The sequence below is a fragment of the Tachypleus tridentatus genome, chromosome 1 (genome assembly GCF_004210375.1).
Source record: "Tachypleus tridentatus isolate NWPU-2018 chromosome 1, ASM421037v1, whole genome shotgun sequence".
NCBI classification, from domain to species: Eukaryota; Metazoa; Arthropoda; class Merostomata; order Xiphosura; family Limulidae; genus Tachypleus; species Tachypleus tridentatus.
This window is the reverse complement of record NC_134825.1, coordinates 5,139,782-5,166,290: the sequence shown is the minus strand read 5'-3', so window position 1 is coordinate 5,166,290 and position 26,509 is coordinate 5,139,782. Positions and strand designations below refer to the sequence as shown.

The window sequence follows — 26,509 nt, the reverse complement described above, 5'->3', positions numbered from 1 at the left end:
AAACGCAAATGTTCTGTGATCTTAAGAATTCAAAGTGGTGACAGGTTTTGCTAGTTTTTCGTTTGTTTCATCTCATGATTATGTGTTAATGATCGATACGCATTTACAACAAAATATATAAACAATTACAAACTTGCATTTTTTTTAAAAAACCTCCCCTACCCCTTTTGAATAGATTTTGTTTCAAATAGTTAATTTTGTGACAGGATAAAGACTCACAACCTAAAATACCCAAAACCTTGTTTTAGTAGTGTTAATAATTTATTATTATGTAATTATTTTCAAATCGATATTTGTTTCAGTTAAATATATATTTTTAAATGTATGTAACTTACAGTGTTAAATATATGTTACGAAATTCCAGCCTGTTCACTAAGTTCGTAGAATATTTTGGAGTTTAAAAATCAACAATATGTGTTTTGTATTGTTGTCTACTGAAAATTCTAGGACCTCGTCTTCACGTTTATAAACGGAAACGTGGAGAGACAGTTTTATATTGTTGGTTTGGAACAGTTAGTATAATATAAATCTCGGAAGCTATAACTATGATAAACGCTTATTAAATGGAAAACTACAGATATTTGACGTTTATAAATTTCGAATATTACAAACCTTTTAACATCAGTGAATTAACTTCGGACGTTAGCATTTCTACGAGGTCATCAAATATCGTCTTCAGTGAAAAGTCAGCTTGTAAACAGCATAGGGTCAGCCAAGAATAGACATAGCTAGCTTCCAGTTGGGTAAAATGTACCTGCGAATCAACGTAGAATTATTTCGCTTGTCGTCGTGAACCTTCGATAAAATATGCAGTTCCACACCAGATAGAAGATTCGGTATTGTTTGGGCCCAGCATGGCCAGGTGGTTAGGGCGCTCGACTCGTGATCTGAGGTTTGAATCCCCGTCACACTAAACATTCCCGCCCTATCAGTCACTATTCCCGCTATCTTGGTAAAAGAGTAGTCCAAGAGTTGGCGGTGAGTGGTGATAGCTAGCTGCTTTTTCTCTAGTCTTACATCGCTAAATCTAGGAGGACCAGCACAGGTAGCCCTCGTGTAGCTTTGCGCGAAATTAAAAACAATTAATGACAAAAAATGTATTGTGAAAGCGTATTATTGAAATACAAGTCGATGATGATTTCTTGTCTAAATAAATATTGGTGTCTGCATCAGCTAATCAGAATTGACGGCTAAAGATAAGCTATAAATACGGTTAAAACTCAAACAAATCGAACTTGAAGGCTAAACAAACTCGTATCGAAGCCGGGAAAGAAATTAGGCTGAAAGAAATGGAAATTATACTCAACTCCGATCGACCAAGGCATAATGACAATTTTGAACTTAATCGATGTATTAAAGTAACACCATAACTCCAGGTTATGAAAAATAACTGTAACCATATATAAATCTGTTGATATTGTGGGAAAAGTCAGAATGTTGGTATGATTCTCAAAATTTCTGGCAAGAATTTCCAGGCCTAATAGAGTGTTTTTTCTAGTCCCTGGCACGTGTTTAAGTTGAGTTCCGGGTTCAATAGCAGTTTCTTCCTCTTTGTTGTACCATTTAAAACGATCTCCAAAAGTGCCTTTCCGTGACTACATTACAAATACTAGAAAGGGAAATGGAAAACAAGCATATTTCAAGTAAATTCTGCAATAAAAAAATTGTTAGTCAGTCCACCAAAAGTTTAACTTTTTGTCGAACCTTTGGCATTCAGGTACACTGATATCTGTCAAGCTGTTAGAAGTATTTGGAAGAACATACATTCACGACTGTTATATAAGGAATAAGTCAAACATATACAACATTCTGAAGGTAAAACAAGCAAGCACAGGGTAATAAGTCATTCAAAACCAATACTTAAAGTGATTGTGTTTATGTAAGTCTTTACTTGTTGGCTGGCTACGTAATTACTTGCATTCATATTGGCTGTTGGGTGAAGGTTTTCTTGAGGTGTCCAGACAGTACAAGATCAGCCAGAATTATTATATACTTTTAAATTAAATAATGTTTCAAGTGTGGTATACCATAAGTTACGCATGCTATTCACCCCTCCAGGTAACGCATACAGGGAGAATACCCAATTTATACAAGTCTCTGTGTCAGTCGTGGAGACAGTCTTGCTTCTCACCCCCTGAAATTGGAAACATACACGTGATCAAAGTGGTACAACTTAATTATCGTTGTATGTAACGTTTGTAAAAACGATTTGTCCGTATTATTGACTACCTGACATCTGATTAGCTTCACAACTACACGCAGGTTACTTTTATTAAGGAGATGTCACAACTACATGTAGACCATATCGATTAACGAGTTGTTAAAACTACTTGAAAACCATCTTCATTAACGAGCTGTTAAAACTACATGTTGACCACATTGATGAACGAGGTGTTAAAACTACATGAAGACCACATTGATGAACGAGCTGTTAAAACTACATGTTGACCACATTGATGAACGAGGTGTTAAAACTACATGAAGACCACATTGATGAACGAGGTGTTAAAACTACATGTAGACCACATCGATTAACGAGCTGTTAAAACTACTTGAAAACCATCTTCATTAACGAGCTGTTAAAACTACATGGTGACCACATTGATTAACGAGCTGTTAAAACTACATGTTGACCACATTGATGAACGAGGTGTTAAAACTACGTAAAGAGAACCTTGATTAACGAGCTGTTAAAACTACTTGAAAACCATCTTCATTAACGAGCTGTTAAAACTACATGTTGACCACATTGATGAACGAGGTGTTAAAACTACATGTAGACCACATCGATTAACGAGCTGTTAAAACTACTTGAAAACCATCTTCATTAACGAGCTGTTAAAACTACATGAAGACCACATTGATGAACGAGCTGTTAAAACTACATGAAGACCACATTGATTAACGAGCTGTTAAAACTACATGTAGACCACATTGATTAACGAGCTGTTAAAACTACATGTAGACCACATTGATTAACGAGCTGTTAAAACTACATGAAGACCACATTGATTAACGAGCTGTTAAAACTACATGTAGACCACATCGATTAACGAGCTGTTAAAACTACTTGAAAACCATCTTCATTAACGAGCTGTTAAAACTACTTGAAAACCATCTTCATTAACGAGCTGTTAAAACTACATGTAGACCACATTGATTAACGAGCTGTTAAAACTACATGTTGACCACATTGATGAACGAGCTGTTAAAACTACATGAAGAACACATTGATTAACGAGCTGTTAAAACTACTTGAAAACCATCTTCATTAACGAGCTGTTAAAACTACTTGAAAACCATCTTCATTAACGAGCTGTTAAAACTACATGTAGACCACATTGATTAACGAGCTGTTAAAACTACATGTTGACCACATTGATTAACGAGCTGTTAAAACTACATGTTGACCACATTGATGAACGAGGTGTTAAAACTACGTAAAGAGAACCTTGATTAACGAGCTGTTAAAACTACTTGAAAACCATCTTCATTAACGAGTTGTTAAAACTACATGTAGACCACATTGATGAACGAGCTGTTAAAACTACATGTAGACCACATTGATTAACGAGCTGTTAAAACTACATGTTGACCACATTGATGAACGAGGTGTTAAAACTACGTGTGGACCACATTGATGAACGAGGTGTTAAAACTACGTGAAGAGAATTTTGATTAACGAGCTGTTAAAACTACGTGGAGACCACCTTGATTAACGAGCTGTTAAAACTACGTGAAAACCATCTTCATTAACGAGCTGTTAAAACAACGTAAAAACCACTGTTATTAACGAGAAGTTAAAGCTACGTGAAAACTATTTTGATTAACGTGATGTCACAAATGCGCGAAGACCATCTTCACGATAAATTAGAAAAATTATGTGAGTACACCAGGATAAACACAGATTTCGTCTCGGTGAAACTAGTCCCTAGTTGAGCTACAACAGAATGTCCTAAAACCTATGTAATGGCGTACATACACTACGTATTTCTGATTTAAGCCTGAAGCTACTAACCGACTGCGTAAACAATTTTATCTCAATTACTTACGCAACAGATTGTTTATAATTCATGACTTTGCTGCTTACGGATTCTCCAATACAGTACGAGTCACGCTTGATTTGCTGGTTACAGATTCTCCAATACAGTAAGAGTCACGCATGATTTGCTGGTTACAGATTCTCCAATACAGTACGAGTCACGCATGATTTGCTGCTTACAGATTCTCCAATACAGTACGAGTCACGCTTGATTTGCTGGTTACAGATTCTCCAATACAGTAAGAGTCACGCATGATTTGCTGGTTACAGATTCTCCAATACAGTACTAGTCACGCATGATTTGCTGGTTACGGATTCTCCAATATAGTGCGAGTCACGCATGATTTGCTGGTTACAGATTCTCCAATACAGTACGAGTCACGCATTATTTGCTGCTTACAGATTCTCCAATACAGTAAGAGTCACGCATGATTTGCTGGTTACAGATTCTTCAATACAGTACGAGTCACGCATGATTTGCTGCTTACAGATTCTCCAATACAGTGTGAGTCACGCATGATTTGCTGGTTACAGATTCTCCAATACAGTAAGAGTCACGCATGATTTGCTGGTTACAGATTCTCCAATACAGTGCGAGTCACGTATGATTTGCTGGTTACAGATTCTCCAATACAGTACGAGTCACGCATGATTTGCTGGTTACAGATTCTCCAATACAGTACGAGTCACGCATGATTTGCTGCTTACAGATTCTCCAATACAGTGTGAGTCACGCATGATTTGCTGGTTACAGATTCTCCAATACAGTAAGAGTCACGCATGATTTGCTAGTTACAGATTCTCCAATACAGTACTAGTCACACATGATTTGCTGCTTACAGATTCTCCAATACAGTACGAGTCACGCATGATTTGCTGGTCACAGATTCTCCAATACAGTATGAGTCACGCATGACAAGTATTACAATAAATTCCGCTAATTATTCTTTGCATTACGAATATGAAATGAACTGTTTTTTCAATTGTGTACATTGAGGTCCTAACCAAAGTATTAAATCACATAACATGATACAGTATTATAACCATTATCCAGTAGTGAATGATATGAAAACAAGTAGACAATTTATGGTTAACTGGCTTGTAAACAATGGATTAAAAACTACTGAAATAAGTTGAGATAAAAAGAAAACAACACGTGATTAACTGCCCGTATTCTGATGTCAGAGTGCGTCTTTCCTTGCAGTCGTGAAGTCACTTGACGTGTGGAATTCTCTGAAGTTGTATAAGAAAGGAAAACATGAGATTTTACAAGAAGGGATTAGCTAAGCGCACGAGGAAAACGTGATGAAACGGTAACCAATTGTGTGTATATATACATATATATATGTACACGTACGTGCTCACATGTACAAGAAATATCTTTCTAATTAACAAGGGTGCATACTTCTCTGTCAAACACTGGTCTTGTCACGTGTGTCAAGAAACTTAAGACTACAACTGCTGTATCAACCTCAACTTGTTCAAGGTGCAACAAACCTCTTCTCAGTCCTGTTCCGAACTCAAGTAGCCAAGAATGTGCACAAACCTTACGTTTCCCTTACATGTTCATATTGTTCATTCTACTACTTTGATCTATCTTCAGCAAACCCACTCTTCGAATTTTCGACATTTGTGATATGTGGACGTTACACAATTCTTAATGTCTTCACCATAGACTGGACAGATTACATAAATCAAGTGAGCATAAGTTACGTCACCATAGACTGGACAGATTACATAAATCAAGTGAGCATAAGATACGTCACCATAGACTGGACAGATTACATAAATCAAGTGAGCATAAGTTACGTCACCATAGACTGGACAGATTACATAAATCAAGTGAGCATAAGATACGTCACCATAGACTGGACAGATTACATAAATCAAGTGAGGATAAGTTACGTCACCATAGACTGGACAGATTACATAAATCAAGTGAGCATAAGTTACGTCACCATAGACTGGACAGATTACATAAATCAAGTAAGCATAAGTTACGTCGAAACAAAAGTGAATGATTAAATACAAGTAAGTTTTCATTGTAAAAATACCTTGATTGTCTTCATGTATCATGACTTGATCATGGATTAGACACATTACGTTTGATGTTTTATTATATTGTTTTCTTGTATACTGGCTTGTTTGGATAGAGGAGCTTCTTGAGGAGTAAGCTGAAGTTTAGAAAGAATTTTGGTTTAAATATAACAAAGAATTCAAGTGTGGTATTTCACAACTCAGTCACACAAAGAGCTTTACGTGGAGAATAATCCAAGTTTAATAACAAAAATTATGGACTTTTTCACGACAGCTAATGTCTTTATCACACATTATACACAATATACCAATCAAAAGATATTTTACAGCAAGGTTCATAACCTGTAATAGTTAAATACTCCCAACATATTCCGTTTCCTAATGATTCCCAACTCTCGTAACAATGTAATCTTACATTATAAATATATGATTTTTTGGATTGTTTTTTTGAATTTCGCGCAAAGCTACTCGAGGACTATCTGCGCTAGCCGTCCCTAATTTAACAGTGTAAGACAGCTAGTCATCACCACCCACCGCCAACTCTTGGGCTACTCTTTTACCAACGAATAGTGGGATTGACTGTCACATTATAACGCCCCCACGGCTGAAAGGGCGAGCATGTTTGGCGCGACGGGGATGCGAACCCGTGACCCTCAGATTACGAGTCGCACGCCTTAACACGCTTGGCCATGCCGGGCCCCGGTATCAGTAGCCTTGATTTATTAATGGATATGTTTGTTGAGGTGACTTATATTTTTTGTGTTATTATGTGAAAACTGACGAAATTTTAAACACAAAAATACATTATTTTAGGTCTTCTCAAACACTAAGAAAATAGAATTCCTTACTTTTGAATTTTAAACGATTACAAAATATAAAAGGCCCCCTAGTGTCATAGCGGCATGCCTGTGGACTTACAACGCTAGATTGTTTTAAATTTCGTACAAAGCTACACGAGGACTATGTGCGCTGGCCGTTCCTAATTGAATAGTGAAAGGGAAGACAGGTAGTGATCATCTACCACTTCTGACTCTTGTGCTACTTTTTCACCAACGAATAATGTGATTGAAAGTTACATATAACGTTCCCACTGCTGAAAGGACATGTTTGGTGGGGCGGGGAATCGAACCCGCAACTCTCCAATTGTGAGTCAAACGCCCTAACTACCTGACCATGCTGGGGACTTACAACGGTAGAAAGAGGTTTTTCCGTATCCGTGTGGAGCAGAGCACAGATATCCCATTGTGTGGCTTAATTACAAACAAGCAAACAAAATATAAAACCTATTTTCAAAAATATGCTAACATAATAGAAAAAAACATGTGACACTGAAAAAATAAAACTGAGGTTGCGACTAGACATGCTTGATGAAGGAGAAAACAAACAAGTTCATGTTTGTTTTGGATATTCAGGGAATAACGCATGACCCTGCCAGTACAGCGGTAAGTCTACGGATTTACAACGCTCAAACCAGGGATTCAATTCCCCTCGGTGGGCTCAGCAGATAGCCCGATGTGGATTTTTGCTGGAAAGAAAAACACAAAACACAAGAACAACGCAAGGCTTACTGCACTAGCATTCACTTTAACAGATAGAAATGTTTGTTGTCGTTGTGTTGAATTTCACGTAAAGTCACTTGAGGGCAAAACTAGCTGTCCATGACTTCGAAGTGATAAACTAGAGAGAAACAGCTAATCAACAGGGCTCATCACCAACTCTTAGGATTTTCTAATCTAATAAAGAGATTTAAGCATCAATTTTATAACGTGTGCTCCGCTGGAACAGCGACAAGTCTTCGGATTTACAACGTTGAAATTAGGGGTTTTATCCCCCTCAATGAACACAGCATATAACCTGATGTGGCCTTGCTATGAGAAAACACTCACACTCATTCTTATAATGCATCAGCAACCCCAAATTGCAGGGCGTGATTTTGTGTCAACCATGTACCGTAGGATTCATAATCTAGCACGTTTATCAGCATGCCACGCTCGGCCCTAAAGCGTAAAAAAAATGTTACCATTGGTCTCAGCATAAGTAAATAAATTGAAGTAACAGACGGTTAAAAAAGTCCACAACGACACAGGGAAATGTAAAAGATGTTAATTGCTTCGAAAGTAGATTGGATATTTTTACATCGCATCGATATTTGATACATATGCTCGTTACATGTTTTTGCAAAATTGTATAATGTTATGCCAGTTTACTTATTAACTCGTAGTCATATGTAGTGCAAAATATTAAGTTTGTGAGAAGGTAAAAGAGTATTGTGTTATTTGTTTTCAACAAAATACACAAGTTTAAGAAAACCTTAAAACAAACAATTTGATTTTACTTGTCTCTAGGTCCAACATCTAAAAAAATGTTCAAGAGTTGTGGAAAACAATGCCATTAATACGTAGTCTGATGTTTATAGTGATGTGCATGATGGAGCACAGGGAGAGTTTGAAATACCATTGCAAGTTTGAAGACAATGAATCGCAAAAAACAGCTAATAAGCACGTGACTCGTGAAAGGGGAGGCGAAGATGATCTGAATTCCTACATCAATTCTCAAGATAATGGATCATGGATAACGGATAATACTGTTGCCATCCGTCAGATGGAGGAGAGATGCTGGGATAAAATGAAACCTACTCATCAGAAATACTTTGAAACTCTTCGTACCGACTACACGTCTACGAAACTGTTTTCTCCTAAAGCTATCAACAGGAAAGACAGACCCAAGTCGGATTCGTTTGTGGAAATAGAGGAACACTTTCATCAGAAGTCTTGCATCCCGCGTCGAACTCTTTCAGACTGTCGGCAACTCTATGTCACCTTCCAGACGCCATCGTATCAATTTGCTAGACGTGGAATAGCTCTTCTTCTGGATGACATTAGATATATTGATGACAGCACAATGAGCTCCATTTCTACTTTTCACGTGGATTTGTGGTCTCCCCTGTGTCCTTTTCCAACGATAGCTGACGAACTTCCCAATCCTTTTCTTACCGAAACCCATCATGTTTCCAACTTTGATGGCCTTTTCCACGAATACAAACTGCCGAGGCCCATTCCTCTGGCTAAAGACCAATACCAGCCTCTTGCTGAAGAAAGTGCCCCAAAGCATGAGAAAGGCGGCCATGTATCATGTACAGTAGTTTCCGAAACACTTCCTCAGTGGGATCCCGACAGTCTCAGTGTCTATTCTCTAAAAATGGAAAAAGATTTCAGGTCGGTTAATGACTAAATTTATTTGAATCACGTACATTTTAACATTCTATTACTAGCGTGACATTCAAAGCAACAAAAGCTTTGGTTTTCCACAAGTTTATTTATCTTCCCACCGATCTTAGTTTACAATGTCATCTATGGTTGAGGTTTAATTTTGCTTGTTGCAAGAAACTTAGATAATATATTCTTAGGTACCTGTCCTTAGTTTGGGTTATGAACTAAATATAATGCCCTTCCACAATGTTTCACGTGATTAATTAATAGACAATCATTGGCTGCGAAAGTGTCTTACGGATCGAAATTTATAGGCCACGAATCAAATTAGGAAGTTGGTATAACTGAAAACATGTTCTTCATATCAGCTTTACGGTGGCTGTTGGGGAGTTGGTATAACTGAAAACATGTTCTTCATATCAGCTTTACGGTGGCTGTTGGGGAGCTGGTATAATTGAAAACATGTTCTTCATATCAGCTTTACGGTGGATGTTGGGGAGTTGGTATAACTGAAAACATGTTCTTCATATCAGCTTTACGGTGGCTGTTGGGGAGTTGTTATAACTGAAAACATGTTCTTCATATCAGCTTTACGGTGGCTGTTGGGGAGCTGGTATAACTGAAAACATGTTCTTAATATCAGCTTTACGGTGGCTGTTAGGGAGCTGGTATAATTGAAAACATGTTCTTCATATCAGCTTTACGGTGGATGTAGGGGAGTTGGTATAACTGAAAACATGTTCTTCATATCAGCTTTACGGTGGCTGTTGGGGTAAAAGCTTCAGCTGAGTTTACTGCAATAGTCGCGACCATTTGGACATTGCATTCCTCTATATGGAGTGCTAGCACACTACCCGAGATATATAAGACGTTTGCGTGCCCTATACCCCCACTGTGTGCACACTCCCTGAGATATATAAGACGTTTCGTGCCCTATACTCCCACTGTGTGTATGTTATAGAAAAGCGAATAAAGTTTTCGTTTCGGTGTAACGACGTGGCGCCGTCTATGAATGTAATTAACTTACATAATAAATACTCAATAACAGCATTTCCAGTTTACCCCTGAAGAAGAAAGATCTATCTTACGAGATTGTTCGGGTTATAGGATTTTTACTCATTTATAACGTCAATAATAGATAGTGGAGGGGGTTGTGAACCACCGTTAACGTTCCCATTGTTCCAAACTATCATCCCAAAAATTTTACTTGATGTTGTCCCAACAACCTAGAAGTAGTTAAATAACGGACAAACAGAAAGACACACAGAGTTTTGTGTATGTTGTATATATGCAAGTGATAGGTTGTACTTAATCTTAACTACAAATTAATGACTTCCGAAATGACCACAAATACTGATAGTTCTGAAAGCTTTATCAGCATGTATTAAAATATAAAATTCTTTTTATCAAATACTTACATATAAAGATCATAAAAAATCGCGTATGCTATACAAAATGTTAATTACAACTCATTGTGTGCCTTTGGTAATATTATTCTACTCAATTCGTTCATACGTGATGTCATTTCCTTCGTAACAATGTATCATGCACTCAGCGGTGTCATCACTCAGCATGTCTTCAGTTATATGGCGCCGCGCAGTGTGTCTTTGGTAACACTGTCTCTCGCACCATGTTTTCAATAAGGTGGCGCCACACAGCTGTATGTTGTCTTTAGGACAATATAAGTTATACTAAATCTGGCTACTGCAGCTACTAATTCTTTCATATCCAGCTGCTTGTATTATGTTTAGCAGTTTGAGCTTTATATTACATGTATATCTACAGACATCTTTATTTGTTCACTGTTAAAAACTAAATGCCGCGTTTTTGTTTGCCAGTAATTGTTTGTTTGTTGATCAGTGCAAAGCTACACACATGAACTACATGTCCACCGCAGATATCGAAACCCAATTTTTACCGTTATATGTCCACAAAGTACCCCTGAGTTAACAAAGGGAATCTTGACTCTTCATGTTAAGATTTACTACAGTGCTTGGAGGCACCAATTTCTCCCTAATCTCCTACTGATGCAGAACTTACGATAGAGGTAGAATATGTTCTAGTCATCGATCTCATAAGTTCCTACTGATGCAGAACTCACGATAGAGGTAGAATATGTTCTAGTAACCGATCTCACAAGTTCCTACTGATGCAGAACTCACTATAGAGGTAGAATATGTTCTAGTCACCAATCTCATAAGTTTCTACTGATGCAGGACTCACGATAGAGGTAGAATATGTTCTAGTCACCGATCTCATAAGTTCCTACTGATGCAGAACTCACTATAGAGGTAGAATATGTTCTAGTCACCGATCTCATAAGTTCCTACTGATGCAGAACTCACGATAGAGGTAGAATATGTTGTAGTAACCGATCTCACAAGTTGAACTTCGCTTTAAAATCACAAATACTGAAAAGATAGAGACCTTCAAATCACGTGTTCTGACTACAATACAAATAAACTGTAACATAAATCCTTATCTGTATGTTTACTCTGTATGACAAGCCAGGTCTTAATGATGAAATCTGTTAAAGGAATATATTTTGTGTTGTTTTGTACGAATTAATTTATAAACTAATTAAAACTCTAAAGATACTCTGGATAACAAATTAAAGTAACCTTTTATTGAATTATCAAAATATACCTAGACAAAATAACTCAATATATGTTAACATAAGTTCATGTTTATGCTAATATTTATATTAATTACAGGTATTTCTTCCAACATCCGTACGCCCGTCTTTTTGTGTCCTACTTTGTTATATTTTGTAATTTCCTTATTTTCGCTGAAGATCCAGTCTCGCACAGTCACACGGAGAGCGAGATTCCAGTAGTTGGCAATGTCTTTTCTTTTGTAGCAACAAAATATCCTACTGAGTGGACATGGTGTCTTGTGAAGGTAGCATTATGGCTCTTTGCCATAGTTATCGGCCTTGAAGTTGGAAAGCATTTTATTCATCACTGTTTTTTAAGTAAGTACAACTATATAACAAGCGTTGTGACGAGCAACATTAAACAAGGTTAAAAATTATTTTAATTTTTACAGCCGTGAAAGGGAATGAATATGAAGAATTATCCATTTACAGGGGATGATGTCAGACTTTTCTCTTATGTGTGTGTTTCTTATAGCAAAGCCACAAAGGACAACCGAGGGGAATCGAACCGCTGATTTTAGTGTTGTAAATCCGGAGACATACCGCTGAACTAGCAGGGGTCTTCTCTCCTGTAACTTAAACGATTATTCAAATAAAAGTTTGTAGGTTTTCATACATGTAATTGACATCTTTGTGAAAAAGAGTTACTTAGCTCTACTTTTCTCATTATCCCGATATCTCAGTCATAAACTTGAGAGTTAAAAACGCTAAAATTTGGGGTTCGATTATACGAGACAAGAGTGACTGATAATATAGATAATCCAGAATTGTTGATGACATCTTCTGACTAAAGGAGGATTCTCTACCCGTTATTTTTGTTTTATTCGAGTGAAAATGTCTTTTCACCTCCATCCGCGTAAGGAACATCGGGTTTGTTACAATAGATTCCAGCTGGCGTGTCAAGTTGGTGTTGTAGGTTACAATAAGTGTAAATAAGTGTTTTATAACACTTGAGCTGGCTGTTACTTTGTTTTTAAGCAGAAAGCTACACGATGGGGTAAAGATAAAAAAATTGAATTTGTGAATATATACGTACAGTACAGTTGTGAAAAATAGATTAAGTCATATATATAATGGTATGTTACAGTATACTTGACCAATATTAAGGAGGCGTGGGATATAAACATAAATGTAGTAAAGTGTAATATATTTCTGAGGCTAAGCGTGACCCAGTGAATAGCCTGCCGGACTATGGATCTGTGGGTCCAGTTACTGCAAAACAAAACGAAAATGTCTCGCTTCACACTTTGAGGCCGAACATGCGTTATAACTGTATCGGTAAAACACCACTAATCGGTTGGAAAATAATAGCCCAAAAGGTTTTAACGGGCGCGATTAACTGCCTGTTTGCAATCCAGACAGCAAACATGGATAACACTTACGTAAATATTCAAAAACAAACAAACAACCAAGAAGTTATATCGTTAGAATTTCAGTTTAAACCCCAAAATCCAACGTCTGGATTCGGATTGTTTAAAAATCAAAATAAAATGTTAACAGAAATCTTTACATGAATGATTGAACTGAAACCATATAAAATACCCTAACATGCATGACCGTTACAGCAACGACAGCTAACAACAACTAACAACAACTACACATCACTTTATTACTGCGTTAATCGATACCATATTTTTTTAATTGATTCCTTTTTCTACAAAAATTAACTCGAAGATACAGACGTAATAATATAAATATTGTACTTTCTTGAAGGAGAAACTGCTGTACAATTCAAACACTGTGACTAGTTATCGACCAGTGTATATGAATTGTCGGCCATCTTGAAAATCCAACACTGATCGTAAATCAAATACACTTACTGAGCATCTGATTAGCTCGCTGTGAACCAGAAGTGAAGATGTCTCGTGAAGAGCAAGCTATTTCCGGAACGAGCCCATTGTCTGCTCCAATTGAAAACAAGTACTTTTACTTCTTGAAGTCATTATTAATTGATGTTTAGTGAATCTTCAGTTTCAGAGGTTTTATTGAGATAACTCAGTGTAACGGATAACCTAAAATGTTCGTTTACAACAGTCCTTAACAATGGTAACATCAAATGAAAATTAGTTTCGATATTCCATTTTAAAACATCTTTGTGACGTTGGATTAAACAAAATATGGGGAATGTCAAAACTAGTATCCATTTAAATTTGGTATTGTTCTGTTAGTGTGGAATGTCAAAATTAATATCCATTTAAATTTGGTATTGTTCTGTTAGTGTGGACTATGAAAACTAATATCCATTTATGTTTGGTATTGTTCTGTTATTGTGGACTATGAAAACTAATATACATTTATATTTGTTGTTGTTCTTTTAGTGAGGAATTTCAAAACTAGTGTTCGTTTAAAGTAGGTAATTTTTCCGTTTATGTTGATTTTAACTTTGTTGTAATTTATTTTGTACGGAATTGTGTTTTTAATAATTTTATATAAAATACTTATTTTAGTGCATATATTTCTATGCAACACGTACTAGAATTTTCGATCGTTTAACATTCTACGTCCAAGAGGCCATGTGCCTGTCTGCAGATCCGAGGTTGTATGGTTCTCGGTCTGTTGCTCCAATAATAATAATAATCGTGCACTTTGAGGTCATTGGAGAATTGAGGGAGTGATTGTTTTATTTGTTTGATTTGGTATTACTGATTAGCTTCGTTTCTTCTAGTCTATCTGTTCAACATTGGTGAATTGAGGGAGTGATTGTTCTATTTGTTTGATTTGGTATTACTGATTAGCTTCGTTTCTTCTAGTCTATCTGTTCAACATTGGAGAATTGAGGGAGTGATTGTTCTATTTGTTTGATTTGGTGTTACTGATTAGCTTCGTTTCTTCTAGTCTATCTGTTCAACATTGGTGAATTGAGGGAGTGGTTGTTCTATTTGTTTGATTTGGTATTACTAATTAGCTTCGTTTCTTCTAGTCTATCTGTTCAACATTGGAGAATTGAGGGAGTGATTGTTCTATTTGTTTGATTTGGTGTTACTGATTAGCTTTGTTTCTTCTAGTCTATCTGTTCAACATTGGAGAATTGAGGGAGTGATTGTTCTATTTGTTTGATTTGGTGTTACTGATTAGCTTCGTTTCTTCTAGTCTATCTGTTCAACATTGGTGAATTGAGGGAGTGATTGTTCTATTTGTTTGATTTGGTATTACTGATTAGCTTCGTTTCTTCTAGTCTATCTGTTCAACATTGGTGAATTAGGGAAGTGATTGTTCTATTTGTTTGATTTGGTGTTACTGATTAGCTTCGTTTCTTCTAGTCTATCTGTTCAACATTAGGGACCTCTAGTTCAGATAATTCTCAAGTAGCTTTGCCTCGAAATTAAAACAAAGTGTCTTAATACTGAGTCAATGAACTCAGTCCCCTATCACACTTAACAAAGAAATAAAACTAGATTACTCCTAACACTGATCTACAGAAAAAGTTATAAAAAATGAGTCGTGTGTAGAAACAAGTAAAGTTTCTTATGAACATGTCTTTCACTGTTTCAGTCACATTAACTGGTTACCTGTAGCTTTCTCACAGGACGTGTAATGAATCTATTTCGTTACAAGAGTGTAATACTTGAGAACCCTGAGGTTTAAGATATCAAATGTCAAAATCAACATCAACTTCCTAAATTATTTAGTTATATAAAGGCTATAAAAGAACCTGCATCATATACATAATGGAGAGAAAACAGATCTGAATACGATGCACAAGGGAAATGCTGTAAAAGATGGAGCCAAAAGTTCTCTGTTACCATTTTCTTGGAGCTTGATACTGCTGGTGTTAACATTAATGGTGTATATCATTATGACATCACTCTGCAATCTATTAACACTTAATTTTGTACCCCCACCATATGGATATCGACACCCACTCTGCTAATTTCTTACATCCACTATTCTCAAATGTACAGTTTGTTAATACCCAATATCAATATTACGGTTTTCACACTTGATTGTTTACAATGACTGTTCTGCCATCAACACCACTTTACAATTTATTAACAACTATTTACAACATGGGTTATACGTGATCTAGTTACTAATCTGGGGTTCAAGAAGTGAAGCCACTGGACGTTGAGCTGTGGGTGCATTATAAAAGTGATAATCAATTCAGTTATTTGGTTCAAAGACCTTTTGACATGGATTCTTGTACATGGTGAGGAGGACCTTCCAGAGAAGGTTCTGACTATAAATTTACCCTTTTTAGGTTGCAAACATCCACTCATGTTTGTCGTGCAACCTGTGAAAGGGAATCCTGGTGATAATTGGGAAGAGAGAATCCTGGTGATGATTGCTCCATACCATGTTGACCTCGAGTTTCGGTAAATGACGCAACTAAAGTCAAACGTATAACACTGTCGGATCTCTTCATTGCTGTTGTGGACATTATGTCGTGTGCTGGTGTTTGCTTATAGTGCACGCGAAGCATAGTTGTGGCTACACTGTCATAGTTTGACAGTGTAGTGTGTACTATTATACGACTGCATGGTGGGTGGGTAATGAATACCTTTCTTTTCTCATAAATTTTCAAAATAATAAAAACAAGAAATAACTACTGGTAAATGTCGTGGATTCACTACTCTGCCAAAACACATTCACCATCTCTATTGGCTGCTCTACCAAAACACATTCACCATCTCTATTGGCTGCTATACCAAAACACATTCACCATCTCTATTGGCTGCTATACCAAAACACATTCACCATCTCTATTGGCTGCTATATCAAAACACATTTACCATCTCTATTGGCTGCTATACCAAAACACATTCACCATCTCTATTGGCTGCTACACCAAAACACATTCACCATCTCTATTGGCTGCTACACCAAAACACATTCACCATCTCTATTGGCTGCTACACCAAAACACATTCACCATCTCTATTGGCTGCTATATCAAAACACATTTACCATCTCTATTGGCTGCTATACCAAAACACATTCACCATCTCTATTGGCTGCTACACCAAAACACATTCACCATCTCTATTGGCTGCTACACCAAAACACATTCACCATCTCTATTGGCTGCTATACCAAAACACATTCACCATCTCTATTGGCTGCTACACCAAAACACATTCACCATCTCTATTGATTGCTACACCAAAACACATTCACCATCTCTATTGAGCTGCTACACCAAAACACATTCACCATCTCTATTGGCTGCTACACCAAAACACATTCACCATCTCTATTGATTGCTATACCAAAACACATTTACCATCTCTATTGGCTGCTACACCAAAACACATTCACCATCTCTATTGGCTGCTACACCAAAACACATTCACCATCTCTATTGGCTGCTATACCAAAACACATTCACCATCTCTATTGAGCTGCTACACCAAAACACATTCACCATCTCTATTGATTGCTACACCAAAACACATTCACCATCTCTATTGGCTGCTACACCAAAACACATTCACCATCTCTATTGGCAGCTACACCAAAACACATTCACCATCTCTATTGATTGCTGCTACACCAAAACACATTCACCATCTCTATTGGCTGCTACACCAAAACACATTCACCATCTCTATTGGCTGCTATACCAAAACACATTCACCATCTCTATTGGCTGCTACACCAAAACACATTCACCATCTCTATTGGCTGCTACACCAAAACACATTCACCATCTCTATTGGCTGCTATACCAAAACACATTCACCATCTCTATTGGCTGCTATACCAAAACACATTCACCATCTCTATTGACGCTGCTATACCAAAACACATTCACCATCTCTATTGATTGCTACACCAAAACACATTCACCATCTCTATTGGCTGCTACACCAAAACACATTCACCATCTCTATTGGCTTGCTATACCAAAACACATTCACCATCTCTATTGGCTGCTATACCAAAACACATTCACCATCTCTATTGGCTGCTACACCAAAACACATTCACCATCTCTATTGGCTGCTATACCAAAACACATTCACCCTCTCTATTGGCTGCTATACCAAAACACATTCACCATCTCTATTGGCTGCTACACCAAAACACATTCACCATCTCTATTGGCTGCTATACCAAAACACATTCACCATCTCTATTGGCTGCTACACCAAAACAAATTCACCATCTCTATTGGCTGCTATACCAAAACACATTCACCATCTCAATTTGCTGCTATACCAAAACACATTCACCATCTCTATTGGCTGCTATACCAAAACACATTCACCATCTCTATTGGCTGCTATACCAAAACACATTCACCATCTCTATTGGCTGCTATACCAAAACACATTTACCATTTCTATTGGCTGCTATACCAAAACACATTCACCATCTCTATTGGCTGCTACACCAAAACACATTCACCATCTCTATTGATTGCTACACCAAAACACATTCACCATCTCTATTGATTGCTATACCAAAACACATTCACCATCTCTATTGGCTGCTATACCAAAACACATTCACCATCTCTATTGATTGCTACACCAAAACACATTCACCATCTCTATTGATTGCTATACCAAAACACATTCACCATCTCTATTGGCTGCTATACCAAAACACATTCACCATCTCTATTGGCTGCTACACCAAAACACGTTCACCATCTCTATTGGCAGCTATACCAAAACACATTCACCATCTCTATTGACAGCTACACCAAAACAAATTCACCATCTCTATTGATTGCTATACCAAAACACATTCACCATCTCAATTTGTTGCTATACCAAAACACATTCACCATCTCTATTGAGCAGCTATACCAAAACACATTCACCATCTCTATTGATTGCTATACCAAAACACATTCACCATCTCTATTGGCTGCTATACCAAAACACATTCACCATTTCTATTGATTGCTATACCAAAACACATTCACCATCTCTATTGATTGCTACACCAAAACACATTCACCATCTCTATTGGCTGCTACACCAAAACACATTCACCATCTCTATTGGCTGCTATACCAAAACACATTCACCATCTCTATTGGCTGCTATACCAAAACACATTCACCATCTCTATTGGCTGCTACACCAAAACACATTCACCATCTCTATTGGCTGCTATATCAAAACACATTCACCATCTCTATTGGCTGCTATACCAAAACACATTCACCATCTCTATTGGCTGCTATACCAAAACACATTCACCATCTCTATTGGCTGCTATACCAAAACACATTCACCATCTCTATTGGCTGCTACACCAAAACACATTCACCATCTCTATTGGCTGCTATACCAAAACACATTCACCATCTCTATTGGCTGTTATACCAAAACACATTCACCATCTCTATTGGCTGCTACACCTTTTGATCTTTCACAAAAACCTTTGTTCAACATATTTCTCTTATCTATTCAAAATGGCTGAAAGGAACTTGCAAGTGCTTTGTAGTTGGCGAAGACATTACATTTTACGAACCTCTTAGTCGAATCATCTCAGTTACGTGAAAGAAAACTTATTTTTGAGGTCCAAGTTTATTTGGGATATGACTATTAAGGTTACCTTTATATTATTTGGATTTCCTCCACGTTAGGGTTAATTGGTGGTCTCTCTAAGGAATGCCATATATTTTCACTTCTCTCCGTTGTTTTTACTGTTAGTTGTCATGATAATTTAACTGGTACTTATTATGATGTTAAAGACTGCTATAGTAGTCAGTACCAGCCAGAGTAACACTGTGTCAATTGTTTTTACTGTTAGTTGTCATGATAATTTAACTGGTACTTATTATGATGTTAAAGACTGCTATAGTAGTCAGTACCAGCCAGAGTAACACTGTGTCAATTGTTTTTACTGTTAGTTGTCATGATAATTTAACTGGTACTTATTCTGATGTTAAAAACTGCTATAGTAGTCAGTACCAGCCAGAGTAACACTGTGTCAATTGTTTTTACTGTTAGTTGTTAGTTGTCATGATAATTTAACTGGTACTTATTATAATGTTAAAGACTGCTATAGTAGTCAGTACCAGCCAGAGTAACACTGTGTCAATTGTTTTTACTGTTAGTTGTCATGATAATTTAACTGGTACTTATTATGATGTTAAAGACTGCTATAGTAGTCAGTACCAGCCAGAGTAACACTGTGTAAATTGTTTTTACTGTTAGTTATTAGTTGTCATGATAATTTAACTGGTACTTATTATAATGTTAAAGACTGCTATAGTAGTCAGTACCAGCCAGAGTAACACTGTGTCAATTGTTTTTACTGTTAGTTGTTAGTTGTCATGATAATTTAACTGGTACTTATTATAATGTTAAAGACTGCTATAGTAGTCAGTACCAGCCAGAGTAACACTGTGTAAATTGTTTTTACTGTTAGTTATTAGTTGTCATGATAATTTAACTGGTACTTATTATGATGTTAAAGACTGCTATAGTAGTCAGTACCAGCCAGAGTACCACTGTGTGTAAATTGTTTTTTTTTCCCATTCTTCATATTCTAAATCATTCAGAAAATGGGTTAAGGAAGTTCAGCATATTAAAACCTGAAAGAAAATCTCTTATCCTGTGCATCAAAAAATGAAATTTTCCAAAATGAAAATATTGTGTTGCCTTCTGTCCGGCTGCTATGATGGAAGTACAGATAGACCTCTCTCTTCCTATGATGGTGTATTACTCTCATCCTCTTAAGGATCTTCTGCCTTCCATCGATAGGTTAGTAGACAAGTCATCATCTGTTCCAGTCTCCATCCCTACTACTGACAACAGTCAGTCCGTCTCACTTAGCCACGATATGCAGGACTATTACATAATCACGCTTTTACTAACAATACTCCCATTGATCAGATAGGAACCTGCTCTATTGGTCCAGGGCAGGATTCATGGAGGTTGATTGATATCTAGGTAACAATGGCCACGTTTGTTCTTTACTATCGATATTTCCATTCTAATTCAGATGATATTAAGACCTTGATCAATCTTTACCATCCAATGTGTATCTCCTCACAGAAGGAGTTCCTGATATCATTGGCTACCATTATTTGTACATGAATTACAGATTACGTGATGGACGGGTTCAAGTGTGATGTTGCTGGATGACCAATATGTATTCTCCATGTTTGCACCACTCATTACACCATGCTGTCATCCAGATCTCCAGTGGTTCTTGCATTACTATTTGTTTTTTTCCTGTTGTGATGTTGCTGGATGACCAATATGTATTCTCTATGTTTGCACCACTCATTACACCATGCTGTCATCCAGATCTCCAGTGGTTCTTCCATTACTATTTGTTTTCTTCCTGTTGTGATGTTGCTGGATGACCAATATGTATTCTCCATGTTTGTACCACTCATTACACCATGCTGTCATCCAGATCTCCAGTGGTTCTTCCATTACTATTTGTTTTCTTCCTGTTACTCGAAGATTTCATTCATATGATGATATTGTGCAGAAGTTGACAATTTCTTTATTTTTATTGGAATGTTCCAAATGTGAATCTTCTATGGTTTGATGTACCCACATTGATAGGAGAGGCTGAGTTTTAGATTCTATGATATCACATCACAATCTTTCTCTCTTTAATACTTGATTCTTTACTTATTTTCATAGCAAAAATAAGTACTTCCGTATTTGGAAAAACTTGATCTCTAAATTTTAAGACTTAGCTTCATTTTGACCTCTTGATTTGAAAACTTGGCCACACTTGTGAAGTCTTCAACTCCAATCATATGCAGCTTCTAAAAGGTCATTTTGACCTCTTGATTTGAAAACTTGGCCACACTTGTGAAGTCTTCAGCTCCAATCATATGCAGCTTCTAAAAGGTCATTTTGACCTCTTGATTTGAAAACTTAGCCACACTTGTGAAGTTTTCAGCTCCAATCATATGCAGCTTCTAAAACTTCTTTGTAATTAAACACAATGATTTATTTGTGTTGTGCCAATGACATGTATCGAAACCCTATTTTTAACGCTATAAGCCTCCAAAAATACCACTGAGTCAGGGAGTGGGTGTTTGAAAAAAAATCTTAAATTATGTTGTAGAGTTGAATTTTACCTTAGATATAGATTATACTTGCAGGTTAGCATTAAGAATACAAGTTTTATCTTTAAATGATCTGTATTTAAACAAATGTTTTTGAAAATTACTAAAAGTAATGTAATACGCTTTATGGCATAAATGTAAGAATGGCTATTGTTAAAAGCCTCTTTTCTTTGCTTCACAATATTTACTACTGGATAGTTTTATTTTCGTTGTGTAAGATAAAATAACATTTCAGTGCTACAACGCAGATGAAATTACTTCTCCAGCTAAATGTTTAAATTGGCACAATAACCGGAGTTTGATAACTTTAGAATCATGCCGTTGTATGGTTGTTCCTTTTTTATTTTTAACTTTCATCACCACAAGATATAGATGTATATAATTTCTCTCTACTATTGATAATTTCAACCTGACAAATCCCCTCATATAACAAGTGGGCTATAATAGGCCAGCCCAGGGACTTCTTATGCTCAAGTATAGCCATCATCTAATTTACAAATATTAATCAGAGAAGGACAATCAACAGCACCGATCGCTTGTTACTCGAATATTATAAACCGAAAAGAGGGATTTATTGGAACAGTTATAACACTGCTACAACTGAAAATGTACAGCGTAAACAGTTATAACACCCCCACAACTGAAAATGTACAGCGTAAACAGTTATAACACCCCCACAACTGAAAATGTACAGCGAAAACAGTTATAACACCCCCACAACTGAAAATGTACAGCGTAAATAGTTATAACACCCCCACAACTGAAAATGTACAGCGAAAACAGTTATAACACCCCCACAACTGAAAATGTACAGCGTAAATAGTTATAACACCCCCACAACTGAAAATGTACAGCGTAAACAGTTATAGCACCCCCACAACTGAAAATGTACAGCGTAAACAGTTATAACACCCACACAACTGAAAATGTACAGAGTAAACAGTTATAACACCCCCAGAACTGAAAATGTACAGCGAAAACAGTTATAACACCCCACAACTGAAAATGTACAGCGAAAATAGTTATAACACCCCCACAACTGAAAATGTACAGCGAAAACAGTTATAACACCCCCAGAACTGAAAATGTACAGCGTAAATAGTTATAACACCCCACAACTGAAAATGTACAGCGTAAATAGTTATAACACACCACAACTGAAAATGTACAGCGTAAACAGTTATAACACCCCCAGAACTGAAAATGTACAGCGTAAACAGTTATAACACTCCCAGAACTGAAAATGTACAGCGAAAACAGTTATAACACCCCCACAACTGAAAATGTACAGCATAAACAGTTATAACATCCCCACAACTGAAAATGTACAGTGTAATCTTCAGCATATCACAACTCGAATCTTAAGTCATTCGTTCTAAATATAGACACGACAATGACCGTACTATAAGGACCACTGACCCCATTTAATTTCAAAATTTCAGCATTTGGGGTATTTATGTGTACCTCAATTATTAATTTGTTAAGTATATTGAATACACTGGGGAACACTCATTTTGTTGCATTTAAAAAAAGACCTTTCTATAGTCAATTTGAGTGTGTTGATTTCAAATCTGAAGTCGGTTTTTGTCTGCAAGCTACAGATTTTATGCAATTTGACATTTTTATTTATTTTTTAATTTTTCGTTATTATAGGAAATTATAGGAATAGCTTATCAATTTGTTTGTGTATTTTATTCAGGTAGGAATTTGCGTTTGTAACTTTTGCGTTTGTACACTTCATCTGGACAATCTCGTTTAATGCTCCAGCAGTAGTCAGCCATCATACTTTTGTTCCAGCGCCCTTGGTAGCGTTCTTCCATGACCTTTAGGTCTTGGTGGAATCGTTCTCCTTGTTCGTCATTCACAGCCCTCAGGTTGTCAGGGAACTTATCAAGGTGGCTGTTCAAAAAATGAAGCTTGATGCTCATGTTGCACCCGAAATCACGAAAAGCAAGGAGCATTCTGTTCACAAGTTCACTGTAGTTCTCCGCCTTATTGTTTCCAAGGAAGTTCTGAACGACTGCCACAAAGGATAACCATGCTACCTTTTCTAAAGCGGTCATCTTAGTAACAAACTTATCATCACGAATTAGGGTTCGAATCTGTGGGCCATCAAACACGCCTGCTTTGATCTTCTCAAATGATAACCCTGGTAAAGCTGTGATGATGTGTTGGAAACATTCACCTTCGGTTTCCAGTGCCTTGACAAGTTGCTTCATCAAACCTAATTTGATGTGAAGAGGAGGAAAGATTGGGTCTTGTATGATATTTGGCATGCCTGCTTCAAGGGTGTCACGAATAGGCCAGTCCTTCTGGACCCAATGTCTGTCTCGTGCTCGGCTGTCCCACATACAGAGGAAACATGGAAACTTGGTGAAACCTTTCTGTTGTCCAAGAAGAAAGTTGACCATCTTTAAGTCTACACAAATGATCCAATTGTGCTCATGATATTTTAATAAGTCCATGACCATTCTCATATCATCATAGTCTTCCCGCAAATGCACTGAGTGACCGACAGGTACTGCTCCATAAACATTCCCATTATGTAAAAGAACACACTTTAGACTGCGTTTTGAACTGTCTAAAAAGAGTCTCCATTCAGCAGGACTATAGTAAGGTACACCCAGTTCTTTGAGAAGCCCTTGGATGTCATGGCAGTAAACAAACTGTCTGTCTTCTGAAAAGAAGATCACTAAAAGCTGGTCACGCTTTCTGAAATATGATACTTTAACAGAGTGATCAACAAGATTTCTGCCTTGTAATCTTGATGCCAAAAGCTCTGCTGCTTTCTTTGAAAGACCTAAATCCCGCACTAAATCATTCAGTTCAGCCTGGGAAGAGGCTTGGGGACGGGAAAGGTTCAGTGTCTGAAGAACAGTTCTCCGATTGTGTACACTTTTCTGACAATTCACTGTCACAATTGTCTTGTTCGCTTGTATCATGTCCAATGTCTTTATCGTCCAATGAAGGCAAGCCTTTGAAAACTGGAACAGGAACTTCTTCAGAGTGCGGAGCAGGCCGAATAGCTGAGGGAATGTTCGGATACGTAATCTTATGTCGGTTTTTCTTCCCAACACCCGTTGTGTTTACCATGCAGAAATAACAGTCAGTTACATGGTTGGTGGGTTCGCGCCAAATCATTGGAACACCAAAAGGCAGACCATTGCGTTTTCCTTTGGTCCAGTCTCGAAGCATTTCCTCACAATTGTGGCACACAACATGAGGAGCCCATTGCTTGTCTTGATCACCAAGATGAACTTCAAAATATGCCTTGTAGGCACGCTTGACGAACGAGGATATGTTACGTCTCTGACGATTGAGTGTGTAGCATCCACATATGTAGCAGAAGGCATCAGGCTTGTTTCTGCAATGATATCTATTTTTGGAAGCCATGTTTGATATGAAACAAAAGAAGAATGATCAAAATATTAGAAGCTATCTATATATATGGATGTGAAAATGCTTATACATGGTTTACGCAAGTTTACATTTGTACAATTTCATTAATCTCAAATTGCATACAAACTAGAGCTTGTAGAGAAAAACTAATTTCAGATTTGAAATCAGCGCCTAAAACTCCTTCAGAATCAGTTAAAATATCCAATGCAACTCAAAGCTACTGAAAAAGTGTTCCCCAGTGATATTTTTAAATTTTTTCTTTGTAATTGGATATTTTTTATATGCATCGCCAGGTGGTTAAGGCATTCGATTCGCAATTTGAGGGTCGTGGGTTCGTGTCACCGTCACGCCAAACATGTTCCTCGTTTCAGCTATGGGAGCGTTATAATGTGAGTGTAAATCCCACTATTCGTTGGTAAAACAGTTGTCCAAAAGGTGGCGGTGGGTGGTGATAACTGGTTGCCTTCCGTCTCGTCTCACACTGTCAAATTAGGGACAGAGAGCGCAGATAGCCCTCTTGTAGCTTTGAGCGACATTCAAAAAGAAACAAATTTGTATATACGACAAGTAGATGGATATCCCGGTTATTCAAGTTTAGTCAGTAGATAGCACCAATATAACTAAAGTTTTAGGGTGAAAGGATACTTTAAAGTCTTAATGTTAATGTATATTACTCATATAAGGAAAGCTTTATTATGGATGGATATGCATGATTCACCTCATTCTAAATTTTATGCACTAAACGTTAAGCATTTTTGGATATTTCTACTATTCAGTAATGTAAACAAAAGATTTAGGGTTGTTAGATATTTGTGATATATCTAATTTTCTGTTATTTTGATTTGTTTTAAAAAAAATCAGTTTTGGGGAGTAATCATAATATATTTATGTCTCGATCTTTTGAAAAAATATTCAGAATTATATGATATCCCAGACCTGCAAATGGTTAGCTTTCTATGCCAAAATAAAGAAAACTGTTTATATAACGTACTATACAATAAATAGGATTATACAAGGCTGTGTTATTCTAAGGTTATGTAATATTATGTTAATTTGAGAGTTTTATATATATATATATAGGTGTGTTACTCACAGTAGCCCTCCTATGGCTAAGCAGTAAGTTGGAAGACTTATAACGCTAAAATTCGGGTTTCAATACTCGCCATTGC

General features: G+C 36.9%; 1 protein-coding gene across 1 annotated transcript in view; it reads left to right on the top strand.

The window, feature by feature from the left end:
* Positions 1 to 8,429: 8,429 nt before the first annotated feature.
* LOC143233701 (transmembrane protein 117-like) overlaps positions 8,430 to 26,509 on the top strand; it is a 38,462-nt gene continuing 20,382 nt past the window's right edge. The window contains exons 1-2 of the mRNA XM_076470265.1: positions 8,430 to 9,294; positions 12,003 to 12,262. Of these exons, the coding sequence (XP_076326380.1) occupies positions 8,465 to 9,294; positions 12,003 to 12,262 (1,090 nt within the window). The 5' untranslated portion in view covers positions 8,430 to 8,464. The remainder of the gene's footprint in view (positions 9,295 to 12,002; positions 12,263 to 26,509) is intronic.